At 44.8% G+C, this 18,695-nt stretch overlaps 1 protein-coding gene across 2 annotated transcripts in view; it reads left to right on the plus strand.

Annotated features, from left to right (window-relative positions):
• The window catches only part of LOC138453642 (pantetheinase-like), a 421,456-nt gene that overhangs the window by 272,313 nt on the left and 130,448 nt on the right, over positions 1-18,695 (plus strand). For both annotated transcript variants that reach the window (XM_069606676.1, XM_069606675.1), the window contains one exon: positions 12,282-12,645. In XM_069606676.1, coding sequence (XP_069462777.1) covers positions 12,282-12,645 — 364 coding nt within the window. The remainder of the gene's footprint in view (positions 1-12,281; positions 12,646-18,695) is intronic.

Below are 18,695 nucleotides of genomic sequence, written 5' to 3' on the forward strand. Positions count from 1 at the left end.
CTGTCAATGGACTTTATAACCGACCTGCCGCCTTGTGCTGGTTACAACACAATCCTTGTAACTGTGGACCTATTCACCAAAATGGCCCACTTTATCCCTTTAAAGGGTTTGCCTTCTGCTTACACCTTGGCCAAGGAATTCCTGGAGAATGTAGTTCGCTTACATGGTTTCCCTTCCATATTAGTCTCGGATCGTGGAAGTCAATTTATCTCCCATTTTTGGAAGAAGTGTTGCCAACTAGCCCAAATAGATGTGCGGTTATCCACCAGCCACCACCCCCAGACCGACGGACAAACCGAGAGAACCAATCAGACTCTCGAGCAATATCTTCGGTGCATGTTACACCAATCCGAGTTAAATTGGAAAGACATCCTTTGGATCGCAGAATATGCATACAACAATTCAGTGCATTCTGGAACCGGACAAACCCCCTTTTATACTTTGTATGGTCACCATCCTCGGACCTCTGACCTAGATCCACCTCTGACCCTGGAAATGCCCGCAGTAAATCATCTGCATTCCACAATAACCCGAGCCTTCAAAGAAGCTGCAACTCATTTACAGCAAGCCAAGAAAAAGTATAAAGAAAACGCAGATTTGCACCGGGGTAAATCTCTGCCTTGCCAAGTAGGAGACCAGGTATGGCTAGCAACTAAACACTTATCCCTCAAGGGCCCGCGAACCTTCAATCCCAGATTCATAGGACCTTATCCCATCAAGGCTATAATCAACCCAGTGGCCTTTAAACTGGATCTACCGTCCAACATGCGTATACATCCAGTTTTTCATGCATCACTTTTGAAGCCCGTACAACCAGGAACCCGATTGTCCAAGCCTCCAGATCCAGTTCAAATTGAAGGGGAATTAGAATACGAAGTTAAAGACATTTTAGACTCCAAGGTGGTAAAGTCGAAACTCTTCTATCTTGTTGACTGGAAGGGATATGGACCTCAGGAGAGATCGTGGGAGCCTAGTAACCATGTCCACGCACCTCGATTAGTACAAAGGTTTCACCGAAGATTTCCGAACAAGCCAAAACCCCCGGAGGGAAGAACCTTGGGAGGGGCCTTGAGGGGGGGTACTGTCATGATGCCTACCTCCAAGGAGCCAGGTCCGACCCAGCAACCCCAGAGGCAGGCATCATTTCCCCCAGGGGAGTGCCAGCGGGCCCAAGCTGGGGCCCTTTGGACACAGTCCTGGCGCCTTAGGCGCCAGGCTCATGTTGGACCCAAGGCGCCAGGCTCATAAAGCTAGACATGTGTTCAAGTGTTTTAATGTGCACTTACCTGATGCAGACCATGCTGCCACATCCAGGCCCTCTTGAGGCCTGAATGGAACTACTTTACCTGTGGGATTACTTTCCACCCGGGTGTGGTCGGGGAAGGATACATACCTGATCGGAGGAAGGATACACACTTGGAACTTCTTCCAAAGCTATTTAAACCACACCCGATCAGCAACTCACGCTTCGCGTTGTTCTGCTCCTCGCAGCTGGACGCTCACCGTGTCAGCTCCTGCATGTGGACTTCAGCCACGCCTGTCAGCATCCTGGGTCACCTGCAAAGGGAGACAAGAGACCTTACCAGCTAAATCTGCACCACGGAGACATCACCGACGATCCTGAAAGGGAAGACATTATTTTTAAAAGCATTTCGTTACGATCGCTGCAGCGCTGCATTTCACTCACCTTTCCTGGGTTCCTCCATCTTCAGCAGCGATCATCCGGATACACAGCCACTTCCCAGAGCCTAGAGAAAAAGACAAGAATAAGAGGTGAGAGAAGGAAGGGAATAAGACTTACCTGTTGGGTCATTCCCATTTCATTTCGGGTCTTGCCGCTTCCAGGCATTTTCCGGACCCCGGCCCCTATGGGGAAAAAAGACAAAGACATTGAATGAGCATATGCAAAGACAGTTCCCGAGCTGAACTTGCAACAGAACTTTTACAGAGCCTTACCTGAATAGTCAAGCTTACCTGAACTCCCATCAATCCTCAATCCAGTGAAGTAACTGGGTTTCAACGCGCCCCTGCATCAGAAGCAGGATGGAGAGCTCATCCTTCCTGACCCTAAGGTGAGACTTCACAGGGAATCGTGGAAGGGTATCGTGGAGGGTTGGAAGAGAGTGGGAGGCTTGAGCATAACTCAGTCAGTAGGTAATACTCCCTTTTCACGCACAGGGGAATATTCCTGCGAGCCGGAGAAGCCAGAGTAGAGGGCCCTTCCTGTCCATCTTCAGAGTCCTGCGCTTCACCATTGAAGAAGCATCAGCACTCGAAGCCAGACCTGCGCCTCCGTGGGAATCAGGTGAGCGTTACATTCTTGTTATTTTTAGATTTACCATTAACTCATAGGAAGTAATATGCATGAAACAGAAGGCTGCACTTTGTTGATAAGAAACCCCATTTCTGCAAACTAAGCAGAAATATGTAAATCTGTGCATTGTTGATAATGAAACAACATAGAGGTTTAACACTTTAAAAGGGCCCTTCTGACCATTGAGGAGTACAATTTGCCTGGATTGATGACCCCTGCCGGCACCAGCTAATTGACCTGGGACACTTCATTGCAACTCAGGAGGGGGGGGGGCTTGCTTCTCAGCTGGATTTGATCGTGGGTCTCTGGACACTGGGAGAACCCCCTGTAAAGCTGTTGATTGGAAACTGGGCCTGCTGTTTATTCAGAGTTGGTTTCAACAACATCAAAAAGTTGTGCAGTGGGGTATTTTAAAAAATGTGCTTTAATGTATTGTTTTTGTATTTCCTAAAAATGTACAATTTATGTGGTCTTATTCAAGCTTGATAAGGCTTTTTTAACTGTATTTATCGATAGTCAGATCCTTTTTGAGACAGGCTGTGTGTGAAGAAGTGCTCTAAGGCACTAGGCTGTGCATTTTTAAACTAAACAGCTGTATGCCTTTAATGACTTGTTTATAAATGTACAGTTTTCTTAGAATGCTCTGTGGTTTTGCATGTCAGCCAGGATAACGCTGAGGTGCTGTTAGCGCCAGATTGTATATCTGTGTGTGTGTGTGTTTGTGATATCACATGGGCACAGAGCTTATGTTCTAGAACTGTTTTGAGATTTTGACTAAAGCGCTTGGGAACAGGTTGAAAAAGTGTAGCGGGTGTTAGGTAAGAATTCGTGCAGTCCAACTGGTGTGGGACTACACAAGACTTATCTCTTGGTATTAGGAAACATAGGCCTGTAGTTGTTCCAAATTAGGTAGTATGCTTTGGTCTGTGTACCTTCCAGCATAGTGTTGTGTTTTTATAAATGTGGTTATATATAATGTGATAGTACTTATTTCCCCCAAGATTTATCTGGGCCTACTTGTATTAATAAACCATTTATTTTTACAATGCATGGTGTTTCAGTGTTTCTTTGGACCATTTGTATTACAAATTCATTTTTACTGATTCTACAGCCCTGGCTGCTCTGTCTACGCTACCCTGAACTCGGGTAGTATATGATATGATATGATATGGCACTTATAACGCTCCTATACACAAGTGTTTCAAGTGAGGCAAGGGAGGAGGATCAGGGGAAAGACAGAGACAACGATGTTACTAGGCCAGGTGACATTGAGTTCGCGCAAGTGCAGGGGAGGGGGGGGATGGAAAAGTGCAGGGGGAATGGGGAGGCGGCATTGCAGTACATAGGATAACAGTAAAATAAATAAAGACAATAAATACAATAAATAAAAAGTGCGGCCAGCTGGTGGCAAGTGCAAGGGTAAGTGCAGACATTGGGTGTCAGGTGCTGGTATGGGGCTGTAGGGATACAGAAACAGTCCCCGAGTGCAAGGGTTGCCAGGGGGGCAGTGCAGGTGTGCACTTGGCGGAGAGGGCACATGGGCCTGAGATCAGAGGGTAGCCAGGTGACCAGTGCATATTCAGTTTCAGCCAGGAGATCAGCAGGGGAGAGGAGGAGATAAAGCAGAAGCAAATAGGAAGGTCTTGAGGTGCTTTCAGAACTGTAGATGGTTCTCCTCAAGTTTCAGAGAGGCAGGGAGGCTGTTCCAGAGTGAGGCCCCCAGCAGAAGAACGAGATCTACCACCAACTCGTTGCCTGGAGAAGCGACTGACCCTGAGGGAGTTGTAGGCAGATGAGCGAAGTGCTCGAGAAGGAAGATATTTAGGAAGAGAGAGTTGAAGGTATTGAGGCCCCAGGCCCCAGAAGGCCTTGTGTACAATACAGAGGGTTTTGAACTTAATCCTCACCGCCACTGGGATCTCAGTCCTGGAGAGATACGATCCCTGGGCTTGAGGCCAAGGACAAGTCTTGCAGTCCTGTTTTTGGATGAGTTGCAGAGGGCGGAGAGTAGAGGCAGGCAGATTTAGAAAGAGGCTGTTGCAGTAGTCCAGCCTAGAGAGAATCAGAGCTCTGGAGACCGCGAACATCTGGGGGAAGGAGAGGAAAGGAAGAATACCTCTGAGGAGGTGCAGCTGGTAGTGTGACTTCTTAGAGACGTCAGAGATGTGAGGAGAGAAGGAAAGTGTGGAGTTGAAGATGACCTCGAAGTTTTTAGCCTCACAGATGGGAGCAGGAAGAGGGCTAAGAGAGGCCGGCCAGAGAGTGACAGGAAAAGAGGGAGCAGGTATGCTGATGAGGAGAATCTCGGTCTTACTGGCATTAAGGCAGAGATCATTGGCGCACACCACTCCTGGATAGCAGACAGACAATCAGAGATGAGAGAAGGAGAAGAGGTGGCGGAATGGAGCCTGAAATGAGTTGTGTCATCCGCATAGCACTGAAAGTTGGGGCAGAGAGCGGCAATGCGATGGGCAGGAAGTGCCAGGTATTGGTTGAACAGCCACGGGGAGAGGTTAGACCCCTGGGAAACACCACAGGAAGAGATAGCGATAGAGGAGAGGAAGGACCCAAGTTGGTCCTGGGAAGGTCGATTGTAGAGGAAAGAAGTCGGCCAAGCCAGGGCGTGATCAGTGATACCCATGTTATCACAGAGACGGTTGTGCAGGATTGCATGGTTGACCGTATCAAAGGCAGAAGAGCGATTAAGATGAGGACACAGGGGGGTGTTGGAATCAAGGTTGGAGAGCAGGTCTTCACGGATGTTCAGGAGAGCAGTTCTGTGCTTCTCGCAGCTCTGAAGCCAGACTGATAGTCATGAAGACAACCAACAGATCCAGTGTGAAGATTAAGCTGGGAGATGGCCAACTTTTCCAGGTTTTTGCCCGTGAAACAAGTGATGGAGATCGGGCGATAGTTAGCCGGGCAGGAGGTGTCGGCAGAGGGTTTTTTAAGAAGAGCGTGCACAAGGGAGTACTTCAGGGGAGAAGGAAAGACTCCAGTGGTGAAGGAGTGGTTGCAGAAGTCAGCCAGAGAAGGAGCCAGGGTGTCAATGTGGTCCTTGATGGTTTTGGATGAACAGTGGTGAGTCTATTTTGACAAGACTTTCATAAATCGGACTTGTCTATAAACCTTGTCTGGGGAGAACAGGGGAAAGACAGAGAAGGAGGAAGGAGAGGTGCCCGAAGAAGGGCCAGGGGAAGAGCAGGGAGCAGGGGGAGAAGAGAGAGAGGACAGGATGTCCTGAGTTTAAGAGATGAAATGAGAAGTCAGGGCCGTACAGAGGGCCTGGGAGGGAACAGGAGATGTAGAGACTGAAGCAAGATTGGCCAGCTCCTTGCAGATTTTAAAGAGTTCGGCCGAGTTGATAAATGCCGCAGAGATGCAGGCTTGGCTGTGGGCTCTCTTCTTGGTGCAGACAGAGAGCCGGTATTGCCTTTGGAGCAGGTGGCAGGCCAGTTTGTCAGAGGATGTACCTGAAGCATGCCATTTCCTCTCAGCCACCCTGCACTTGCGTTTAAGAGTGACAAGGTCTGAGTCGTACCAAGAGTTGCACTTGGCTTTGGGCTTCAAGCAGATCCTCATGACAGGGGCAAGAACATCGAGAGTATTAGATATAGCAGAGTGGTGCATGGAAATGTCTGCGTCAGGGTGTGAGCCAGCTAAGGGGAGAGGAGAGGGTGAGAAAGTGGCAGCGAAAGCCTCAACTGACACACACTTCATGGGTCAGATAACCGAGAAGGTAGGTGGCAGTGCTGGAGTTGGCTTAGCCTGATGGGTAGAGAGGGTGAGCTGGGAAGAAAGGAGAAGGTGATCACTCCAGGAGAGAGGAGTGGTGAGAGGGATAGAAAGGGGAAGGTCTGAAGAGATCAGAACATCCAAAGTGTGCCCTGCCGAGTGAGTCGGGCCAGAGGGGAGAATAGAGAGTGAGAGAGAGTTGCAGGGGTCTTGAAAGAGTCCAGAGAAAGGACAGGAAGCATCCAGGTAGATGTTGAAGTCTCCAAGAAGGAGGAGTTGAGTTGTCGAGACCAGGAGGGAAGAGGAGAGAGGTCCGCCCACTCAGAGCGGAAGGAGGAGATCTGACCAGGTGGCCGATAGATGGTAGCCACAGTAAGGGAATGGCAGGAGAGAGAGAGAGCCTGTAGACGAGGCATTCGAAAGATGAGTAGGCCTGCGTAGGAATGACAGAGGCAGGAATCCACTCAGGGAAGATCGGGCTACACCCCCTCCAGAACGGTTGGATCTGGGCGCGGAGAGGATCTTGTAGCCATCAGGGAGGAGAGTGTCAAAGCTTGTGGCAGAGCTGGCTGTGAACCATGTCTCGCTGAGACTGAGGACGTTGAGGTCAAGCTCCTCCAGGAGGTGGCAGATGTCAGAGGAGTGCTTGACAGCTGAACAAGAGTTTAGAGTAGCAATATGGAGAAGGTTGCCGTCCTTGAAAGACTTCCCGGGAGAGGTGCAAATCAGAGGTATGCCCTGCGGATGTGTAGAGTAAGCCCGAGGGGGGGCAGAAGAGGAAGGAGGAGAGGGCAAGGTCGCCAAGGAGGACACAGTAGTGGGACGCAAGGAAGCCATGGAGGAAAGAGAGGGGACAGCAGGAGAAGAAAGGAAAATGATGAGGCGCGGGAAGCGTCTATCAAAGAGGAGAAGGTTGGCTTGAGGGCCTTGGGCCAAGATGGTACCATTCAAGTAAACATTAATGATGACCTTAGAGGAGTGGAAGGTGGCGAGGAGGGCCTCCCACCATGTGCCACCATTAATGGGAGATGAAGAGAAAGGAGAGAGCACAGAGACCATAAGTAGAGTCCATAGGTCTGGCGAGGGAACAACAAAGAGGATGTCGGTGAGGGTTTGCCTGGAGGAGGTAGGTGTCGGCGATAGGGAAGCCTGGGTTGGAGGCCAGGATTCCCTTTTTAAACTTCTTCCTACCAGATTTAGTGAGGATAGCAGGATAGTCAATAGAGAAGCAGTTAGAAAAGATGGTACAGCCTTATTCTAATAGTGGAGTCTTGTACTGTCTCAGTTGAACGGTTTTACTAAGCCCTTAGTTGGACTTCAGAAAAACTGTCCTAACAGAGGGTTTTGTAAGTGTTTATAGCGCAGCTACACATTCAATCAGACACTTCAATTTTAAAGCTTGGAACGTGTGAGATCGAGACAGCAAAGTCAGCGACCAAGTATTCAGAATCTGGAATTTCACAGAGTCTCTGACAGTGCAAACATTTTCATATTCTGCAAATAATGTTTTCCTAGTTTATTTATTTCTTTTTATGGGCTCACCGCCACCCTTATAGCCATTCCAAACATTAAATTAAACATTGAATAAACCCAGACTGCACTTTTGCTGCACTTGTCTTTTTGTGATGTGACTTATTTGCACGCGTACAATGCAGTGTTCTGGTTTCACAGCGGCGATAACATATTTTTAGTGTGTAAAATATTCAGCACAGAGGAATCGGTATGTGCCAAAGATGTGTTTAATAAAAGAACGCTGGAATTCTGGATTTCTTTAAAAGGGTTGACTGCGTCAGGGTGTTATCCCGGGCTCAAGATGTTTGGGGATGTGTAAAAGTTGGCTTCTTTCAAATCCTGATGACTGTACCAGTGCATGTTTTAGATTGTGCTGGATGTTTTTGGCATTTCCAAGTAGGGGCTACAATTTATTTTATTCTCCATGCAGAGTGGAACAAAGTAAAACAAAATGTGTCCATTCTCTATCTGCAAGGAAAGCCCAGAACGTTGGCCCGCATCTTCACATCTTTTATAGCAACGCTCTGTTAATTGTATGCAAGCAATTTAAAATATGGTTCTAACTTTTGCAATGTTTTGTACAATATTCACACGCCCCAATATGCAGTGGATTTGAGTATGTATCAAAGACCACACATCTGGTGAAGTGGTGTAGCTGCAATTCTTTTATAGGGATGGATTGAAATTTCAATTTCTTAGGGCCCTGTACTTGGTTGTTACATTGGATTTAATATGTTGACCCTCTACACATTTTCAACTTGTTCCCAAGCGCTTTACTCAAAATCTTAGAAACAGTGGTAGAACATAAGCTCTGTGCCCATGTTTTACCACACACACACACACACACATATATATATATACACGCACAAATACACAGACACACACAGACAAAACTAGAATCCGCTGCTACCAGCGCCTATGTGTTATCCTAGCTGACATGCAAAACCGCAGAGCATTCTAAGCAAACTACATTTAAAAAAATGTCATTAAAAGCACATATTTCAAAGCTTTGATATTGAAGTGGCTGATTGTGTAGTCACACTATACACACTTACAAAACCCTGTACACATTTTCAATTTGTTCCCAAGCGCTCTAGTCAAAATCTCAAAAAAAGATCTAGAACATAAACTCTGTGCCCATGTGATACCGCACACACACATACACACACAGAAATTAAATCCAGTGCTACCAGCACATCTGCATTATCCCTGCTGGCATGCAAAACCACAGAACATTCTAAGCAAACTGTACACTTATAAACACGTCATTAAAAGCACATAGCTGTTTAGTATATAAATTAACAGCCTAGTGCCTTTGAGTGCCTCCTCACCACCGGCATGTCTCAAAAAGGGCCTGACCTTCGAGAGATATGGTTAAAATAAAACCTTATTAAGCTTGAATAAAACCACATCAATTGTACATTTTTAGAAAAATACAAGAGTAATACATTAAAGCACATTTCTTAAAATACCCATGTGCTCTCCTTATTGATGTTGTTGAAACCAACTCTGAATAAACAGCAGACCCAGTTTCCAATGAACAATAAATCAAGGTGTTGGGATAGGTCGATGATTGTGGATAAGCTTTATGGGAAAATGAGATATAAAGAATACTCACAACAAGGTTTTTCATGGTGTAGGGTATGTGGATACTTGACTAAGTTGTATGCAATGGAACTGAAACGTTCCATATTATATCTGCGCCTAAACTTATTACCAACCATGGATTGGCTCGTGGCAAAATATCCCTTCTGATGCACACTTATGCAGATTGTCTAACAGGGAGACTGAGACTACTCGCTACATTTTGACTAATTGTATGAAGATGCAAGAGTGTAATGAAGAGACCTCTTTCGATTTTGTCATAAATATTGAGGACATTGCCAAGGACCAATTTTGGTCCATGTTATTTGTGGCAAACTCGATAGTTATGGTAGCAGCTGCTTTTAACATATGGAAGGAAGCATTGAAGACATTTTAAACGTATCGCACATGCATATAGATTTTTTAACTTTCTTTAATATTTAATTATTTTTATGCACCTATATGTCTTATTGGATCTTAATGACATGAGTATTACAATTAAGACTATTTCTTTCTTATTAGTAATCATATTATGTAAATAGATGAATTGTGATTTCTTCTTTTTATTATTTCAATATTGTTTGTTCATATGTGCTTAACATTTTGTAAATAAACTAAATGCACAGTAAGAAAACATCAACAAATATTTGAGTGGTTGGTGGCAGATATGTATGAATGCACATGCTGCATTGTGATGTGTAATTTGCTGAAAGCTAAACATTCTCTGTGATAGTGCTTCTTTTCCTCCACTTTGTATGAAGTGAATTCCTGTTTTGTGTTAAAAACTTTCATTATTGTTATCACTTGTTGTGTTGCTAAGGTTAGTAGTAAACTTGACGTAAAGTGTAATTCTTCATGCTCTTGAATGGTTTTTATTGGTAGGCCTTAAATTATTGAACAGAAAACAGTCAATATAAAGCTTCATCAGAAAGTCCATTTTACGTGTTGTTATGATACACTGTTTTTATGCTACGCAAAATAACTACTATAATGGTTTCCCAGTGCCAAGACTTGTCTGGGTGTTGGTATATTGCGCCCCCTCCAGGGGTGTTCACCGCAAGTCAAGATCTATTACTGTGATCTGCAATCTGCAGCTCGCTAGGTGTTTTGGACTACGGATCAATGCCCCCTCACCATTGACTATGCTGGGTAGCGCTGATAGGTATAGGTCAGAACATCTGGGGAGTCAAAAGTGGTAGGCTTCTGATCTAACAAAGTGTAAAGGATGGGACTGGAGCGGACAAGATTGGCTTAGGGGCAGACACCCTGGCAACTGAAAGATGGACAAGAATGCTACAATTGAAAAGGAATGGATTAGTGGTAAATGGAAAGTAAAATATTACTTGGACCAGACATTATTTGTACATAGTGTAATCTTCTCTGTGCCTTTTGGCAGTCATGCTAGGTAGTTTCCTTAATTATTCTAGGTGATTTGTTTTGGGCTAGTAACAGCAAGCCCAAACAGATTATCCTCCATGCTTCAAGGGTCTGCTTGAGCACCTCTTGAGCCCGTCACACAGCCACCCACCACTTTTAATACTACAAGCTTATCACTCAGAAGCTGCCTTCATGAAAACTGCATTACAAGTATAAACACAAGGCAACTTGCATTCCTAATTGCTGACATTTACCTAGCTCATAATGGCATTACTGCGGCCTTTGGCATGTATTAGCATATGAAGAAACTATTAGGGCGATGCACTAAGCATTTTATGCAGGACATGCGTTTGTGGGTTTATGCCTTACAATATGGTGAATATGGCAGGCATATCATGGTTTTTTGGGGACATCTGGAGCTGCACTTGACACTGGTATCTCGCCTGAAGGCCGCAGGTCTCTCGGGGACCGTCTTGGACTGGTTTGCCTCTTTCCTTGCGAATAGAGGTCAGTCACTTTTGTTGCCTCCCTTTCTTTCCTCTTCTCGCACATTGTTTTGTAGTGTTCCGAAGGGGTCAGCGTTGTCCCCTATGCTTTTCAACATCTACATTCAGCTGCTAATTCGCCTCATCCGTTCCCACAGTTTTCGCTGTTATTCATATGCCGACGACACTCAGATACTGGTGCATCTTATCGAGACCAGGTGTCTGTGGCTCTTGAGTTACGGGAGTGTCTATCGGCAGTTGGTAATTGGATGCGTGCAAATTAGCTGAAGCTGAATGGGGACAAGACCGAAATCTTGGTGGTGGGTTCTTCTTCTACTTCTGCAGCATGGACTGATTCCTTCTTGCCCCCTACACTGGGTGATCTTCCCACTCCCGTGAAGGTGGTCAAGAATTTAGGAATCTTGCTGTCATCTGATCTATCAATGCTGCCTCAAGTCAGCGCAGTCTGTAAGACTGGTCACTTCCTGCTGAGAGTGCTGCGCAGAGTTCTGCCCTTCTTGCCGGAACGTTTGCGACTGCTGGTAGTGGCTTCTATTATCACCAGTCAGATCGAATATTGCAACACACTCTATTTGGCACAACCTCTTGGGCTGATGCATACAGTTGCAACTGTTGCCAAATCTGGCTGCTAGGGTGGCCACGCCCCCCCTTTACGGAGCACATATAAGTCCTGTGCTTCGATCATTGCATAGGCTTCCGGTAGCCCAGAGGCTTAAGTTTAAAGCTCTGTGCCTGGTTCATGGTACCTTCTTTAGGCAGGGACTGGAATATTTGCAGGATACATTTTCTTCCTATATTCCAGGTAGAGTCCTTCGTTCCAGTGATGCCAATCTAGTGGTCATCCCTAAAATCCATTTGGCCCGTGTGGGCAGTCGGGCCTTTTCAGCTAGTAGACTGTGGAATGGGCTCCCACCTTGCCTTAGAGGTCTGGGGAATCACTTTCAATTTAGAAGGGCGCTGAAATCTTTCCTGTTCTAGGGTCACTGTCAAGGCCAGTATTTCTTCTTTTCCTCTCCGCAAGATGCCTTCAGGCGAAAGTGCGTGCTATAAGTTTACATAACATAACATAGCCAAACCTATTGTCTTTGTCAGTGCTTTTTCAATACATTTGTAGAAACCTTTATCTTTGTCATAACACAGATGTGTCGTTCTTTTCAAAGTCATTTCAAAGTCTTTGTCACTAAAGAAAAACAAAAATAGCAATATTGCTAATTTGGGAGCTTGTAACCATTTTCTATTTTAATTGCAGGGAGTGGCATATATGCGCCAGACAGACCCAAGGCATATTATTACAATTCGGAAACTGAGGATGGTCGACTCGTGCTCGCAGAAGTCCTCTCACATCCTCGCCTTACGTCCCTTTCTTCTGTCAGTTGGTCAGAATATGCCAGGAGCATCGCAATATCCTCCTCCAAAAGCAATCAATTTTCAAGCCCAGGTTCCTGGGACAACGTCACATTCACAAGGCTTGACCAAGCTGAAGGGAATCTAACGACTTGCCAGACGACGCTGTGCTGCCACCTCAGCTACAAAATGGTGAAGAGGCAGGACGATGAGCTATTTGTGCTAGGTGCTTATAATGGCCTGCATGGCTCTGTAAGAAAGTACTACATTCAGGTAACAAGTTTTTATTTATACAGCCAAGATAAAATGTTACATTTCGCGATCAGGATCATATGTGGTCTTCTCATTTTCTAAATCTAAAAAGCAACGGTTTTATTCATTACTTCATGTGTTTCGGATTGATTGGGTTCGTTTTTGAAAGTGAATGCAGCCTTTCAAAACTGTAGTTCACTTCCGCAATAAGCAACATGCTTAGAGGTTATGAATCAGATGTAGATGTGAAGTAGCTAACGTTTTTATAAAATAATCTTATCTTAGCCGCTTACTGATATTTATAAAGCGCAACGTATACCATCTCTCGCCTTCACATCCTCGCTTAACCCCTCATGTGCTATAGTTCTTCTATTCCACGTCTTTACAGTGCCTTATGGGCCCTGTCAATTATCTGGCCACAAAACCTTTCTGCTTCTTGGAGTAAAAGCTTGTTTCATGATACAAAATATGCTTCTCAGTGCCAAGAAACATGGTTGACCTGCCAACTCCTTCTTTTACTTGGCGGTTTATATGTGTGTTATGCCCATATTCCAAACAATTCTCATGGCAGGCTGCACCGACTCCTTCCTCTCTCTCCCTGCTGCCCGCTGTCACCCAGCCACCTCCCGCTCCTTTCCTCTTATGATATTTATTTAAAACAATTAAGCATTTTAAAAAACATCATTGCGTCTATGCTGCAACAATTTTCACCAAAGAAAAGGTGCATGTTTTTTAGCTCTGTTTTCTTTTTTGCATGGTGGCCATCTTGCTTTAGGCTTGTTTTATTATCACAAAAAAATTATTGCTCGCAAACTTTTTTTTTTCATGAAAGAAAATCGTTTTTTTCAGTGAAGCCTTTAACAGCAGATATGATTTGCTGTGAAGGTGATGATGATACACACTTCTGGGTTGGGTTGTATCAGCCGATAATGGCTCACAGCCCTCCATAATGGCCTGAGCACATACAAGGTTTTTTTTTATCAAAAAGTAGGACCTTGTTGGATTCCAGAAAAGAACCTGGAACCTGGAATCCAAAAAAGATCCCCATCTCCTCTGCCTCCTTTACTACAGAGCTTCTTACCGTTGGATGCATATCATGCAGCCTCTGCTCTTTGGCATGGAATACCTGTTGTATGCAAAAGTACTGTATCATCATCATAGTGTTTCCTTTTAACAAAGAATACAGAGACGCTGCAACTGTGCTGGCATAATAACGAAGATTTATCTAGTGAGACCTTTTTCCTGGATTCTTGCCATAGCATTGACAATCATAAGAATTAGATAGGAATAGACCCTTGAGACAAACATGCTATTTTCACCCCCTCATATAAACAGCATGTTAGTTACAGCACATCCTGCTCTCCTTCGCTCATTCGCTCCTTGCATCCAACAAGGAATCCTTTTTCACTATTTCTACTCCGTTGGACTCTGCCAAGACCTTCTATTATGAACCTAATTTCTTCCATCTGCTCTCATCCTCACAAGCTACACATGACACTCCAACCCCTGCTTATCCGCCTTGGCTTCGTCTCTTCTCTGTCTTAGCCAACAACTTCATCCATTACTTCTCCAAGATTTGTGCCAACTTGAATCCCCCATTCTCACTAACACATCCTACGTAAATCAGCTTCTCTCTGTCAAACATTCCTCCTTCTACCCCTGCTTTACTGACACTAATCCACATCTCTGTTAACTCATGTACGCCCCTGTGGGTCTCTTCACTGTCCAGACCACCAGTGAACTGGCACTATTGACAAGGATATACATGCCTCCTCTATTCAACCTACCACTTTCCTTTAGTATTTTCCCTGAGAGCTTCAAGGTGCTCCCATTTTTAAATATCTTGAAGAAAGCAACTTTAGACTCCAACAACCCATCCAACACTCTACCCGTCTTCCTTCTTCCCCATTATTCCAAAGTTCAGGATCCTGTGGTCTTCATCCTCATTACCACATTCAAGGAAGGGAACAGGCTCTGCAGCTTGCTCCAATCTTGGTTCCGTAGTGCCATGCCACAGAAACTGCTTTCACCTCTGTTTCCAACTTCTTCACCATGGCTTATCCCTGTCACCATTCATGCATTGTCACCTTGCTTCAGTTTTCTGATGCCTTTGACAAGGTTTAATCATTTGCAGTTGATTTTCTAGAGGCTATCTGTGTTCGCAGTCACTTCGCAATGATCATTCCTCTCTCCTAAGCACCCTGTCTCACCAGGACTCCATGCTTGATTAGATTACTTCTTACCTGAACAGACAACACTTTCTTCATCTGTAGGAAGTCTGATACCTTTTCTGACACACACCGTTCTTGGAATCCCCAGAAGGCCTGTCCTACTTCTCGCAACACTGTACACTTCTTCCTTTGGGAACTTATATCCTCCTTGGCTTTTCATGCCATCTATTTTGTAATTATATTGAAATCTACTTCCTTCATCATCATGGAAGTACCTTTTGCGTCACCAACTTCCAGTCTACCAATTGCCATTGGATGGTGCTATGTTGCCTGATGGTCAGTGCCTCAAAAACAACATTAATGTTTCTCCTGACCTCTAATGCATTACCATCCCTCCTTCTTCTTTTTTGCTTCCAGCCTGATCTCCTTCACAGGGTCCTCTTTGACAGTGTTCTTAAACTATTTATTACTTCCAGAACTATGTCTGCCATCTCAAGTCTGCTGAACATCCAGAGAATATGTCCACATCACATCTCCATTTGATGAAAACACTTACCACCACTGAATGGCTGGATTTCATGCTACAGCCTCCTTGTAGAACACACCTTCTGCTTCTTTCCTCCTTGTAACTCTTTCCTACCTGCACCCTCTGTAATCTCCTTCCTCCCTCACCTACCGCCACAGATTTCATGTGGGGTAGTTATTTGTGCAGATTTGCTCCCTCCTCAGTTTCCTTCATGTCTTCAGATGTACCCATGCACTAACCCCCTACCCTCCTGCTTGGCTGTTGCTCCTCTGGCATGCACATTCTTACACTCATAGTTCTGTTCAGTCTGCACCTTCTCTCGCTTTTACTCCTGCACCCTCCTTGGCCTCACCTTTGGACCTCGATACCCCCACAAATTAAGTGCAGTCACACATTTGGATTCATGATAGCCTTCAAGAACCATCTTCTCTATCTTACGTGACGCAACTTTAATCTCCCTGCCACCACCGTGACCATTGAACTATATATATATATATGTACATGCAAATTCCGATCTAATGTTGGTCTTGTCTATCATTTCTTTCTTTGATAACCCCATGTACTTCCGCCAACCCCTTCCTAATTACATTATGGTTTAATTGCTAACCCATGTGCATTGACTCTATGTAATGCAATTAGCTGTAAGACTGCTCAGACTTTTTAATATACTTTGTTAACAGAATGTCTGGATAAAGTCTGCCAAACTACAATCAAATAAATACAAATTCAAAATACAAACCTGGAACAATTTGGAAAACAATATAGTTGAGAGTCTGTAATCTCTTAGTAAATATAAAAATGTATACATGAATGATCCATTAAATAGCTGACTCGGCTGAACGATGCCCCCCCCACTATCCGTTCATTAAAATATGTGTCATGAACTATCTTTGGTAATCATAGCTACATGACAGCTAAGATCTTGTGGAAGTGGATTGTTGATTTCTCAGATTTTGACTTTGACATCTTTTTTGAACCACAAATAAGAAGCCTAGCTGTGAATAAGGATGTATCATTGCTTATATTAATCCATTGGGATACCACCAAACGGTAATCATGTTACTGCCACTTGGTCTGCAGAAATTACTAGCAGATTACAAGTGTTGGTAACTAGTGTAGTTAATTCCCATTCCAGGGAGTCCCATAAGACTCCATGGGGGGATTTGCTGGTATTACCGGCACCAGTAATACCAGTGTTTTTTGATGGTGAAGTGCTGGAATTACCTCCAGCTGTAAGCTGGAGTTAATTCCAGGCATCCCACCATCAAACAAGAGTATGCCTGTGTGATAACGTGCTGGTAAACTTTATTGTCAGCAAGTTAATTCTGCACCAGTATACTTGTAATGAGGCCTGTAATGTCCTCATATCTTATTATACATAATAGCACTCTCAGACTCATTTTCCGTTACCTCTCCTACATCCACAGAGTCACTGCAATCTTGTCCATTGTCTTCTCCCACCTAGAATACGTCAGCTCCCTCTACCTGGCGCCCCTGCTTATCAATTCATAACGCTCCAAAGGGTCCAGAACTCTGCAGCTAGGCTCCTCCGTGCCCATGGCACCAGAGAGCACAGATCCCCACCCACCTTATCCTCCACTCGATCCAGGTCGGATGACAGACCGCTTTCAAAGCCATGTGCATCACTCACCACACCCATCACAAGACAAACCCAGAATACCTTCAATAGAAAATCACCCGCTACCAACTCAGCAGAAACCTGCGCTCAGGCACTGCGCTTCTCCTTGTGATCTCCACCTTCAAATGGGCTAGAATAGGAGGATCCACTTTCTCTGTCCAAGCCGCCACAATCTGGAATTCAATGCTGCTTAACATCCGACGCATAGAGGACCACCTGGCCTTCCGTAGGGCTCTCAAGATATGGCTAGTCCACCTACCACCCTGACCAATCCTGCCCTCTTGAGCTAGTCAACCACTTCAGGTAGGCCGGAGCAACTAAGAACTTCCATGAAATCACAGATTGACTGTAAGAATAATCGAACATCTAGCAGAACGCAGGAGAGTGTCCATGTGACACCAAACAAACCATGAAGCCAGCCAGAGAACATGGGTATGTATCATGCTGCATGCTTTTGGAAGATAGCCGAAGGCAAGGCCACTCACCTGCACACTTCTGCAACCATGCACCACTCCCATTGATCCATCACACAACATCTCTGCCATTAGAATGCAGCTATCCGCCACAACAAACAAAAATTCAATCTAGCTGGACACATAATGAGTTCTACTATTCTCGCATAGTCTCCTATCAACTTCGAAGCACCCATCCACTTTCCAGCTCGATATGGGTAGCTAGTAAGGGCCTGGCCAATCCCACCCAACTTCGCATTAGCAAAAATGCGCCCATGCATCGATTTTCCCAAACTTTGGACTACGCCCCCCCGAATGCGTTCACCTACAGTGCTTTGAGGCCATAGCAATGGGATAAAGATGCTTTACAAATGACAAATTACATTACGTTGCATAATCAGTGTCCTATTCTATTGTGAATGAGTGTAGGGCCCTTTGGGTATCGTGCATGCAATGGATCGGGATGCAGAATAACTCCTGACCCAATAATCGAACCAACTCAGGAAGATGGCAAACGTGCTGTTTTATTAAAAAATTATCTAAAACGGAGTTTACAATGGACATCAATGGACTTTCGTTCGAGCTCTCAATACATTTCTTTGAAAAAATATCCTTATATGCAGAAAATACGTCAGACGTGACGTCATACTACATGGCAAATGCGTAAAACCTATGAAGGGTTGTGATAGGTTCAGGGGGAACATCTAAGTATACTTTCTATAAGAGGTGGGATTGTGATTGGTTATCTACTGTCAGGTGGACAACTTATGCCCACCTCTAAAACATGTCATCTTCAACATTTATTAAGTACACAGTACATCATTGTCTCTCAAACTATAAGGCCCTTCGTTATATGGCCCTCTATTATTGGTTGGCACGCACATGCCTTTCTGGAACATTCGGCTCACTTAGCAGCATGTAAGCTCAAACCCAGGTGCCAGGAGGTGGACTTGACTTCACCTCCCCACCCAAGTAGCCCTTCATCTCTCATCACCCATGCATTCTGCCATGAAGATTGTGTTTGAACTTGGCCTTGCAATGTATTCTTGTCTCTGGGAATTTATGGGAGTGCAAGCACTCACTATCGTCGTTCTAGAGATCCACGCTGAGCTCTATTTCCATCCTTGGCTCACGTAACAGGAGACCACAATTTGGTCCATTTAGCAGCATTTAAATGTCTTAAATGAATAAAACTTGGCACGCTTGGTGTTGGTTCTTTGCACCTTAACAAGGAATGGTTCAGCTTCTCACGATCACCGCCTTGAAGAATAGATAACCGGCCT

This window comes from Ambystoma mexicanum, chromosome 4p, assembly GCF_040938575.1.
Source record: "Ambystoma mexicanum isolate Mex_15411 chromosome 4p, UKY_AmexF1_1, whole genome shotgun sequence".
NCBI classification, from domain to species: domain Eukaryota; kingdom Metazoa; phylum Chordata; class Amphibia; order Caudata; family Ambystomatidae; genus Ambystoma; species Ambystoma mexicanum.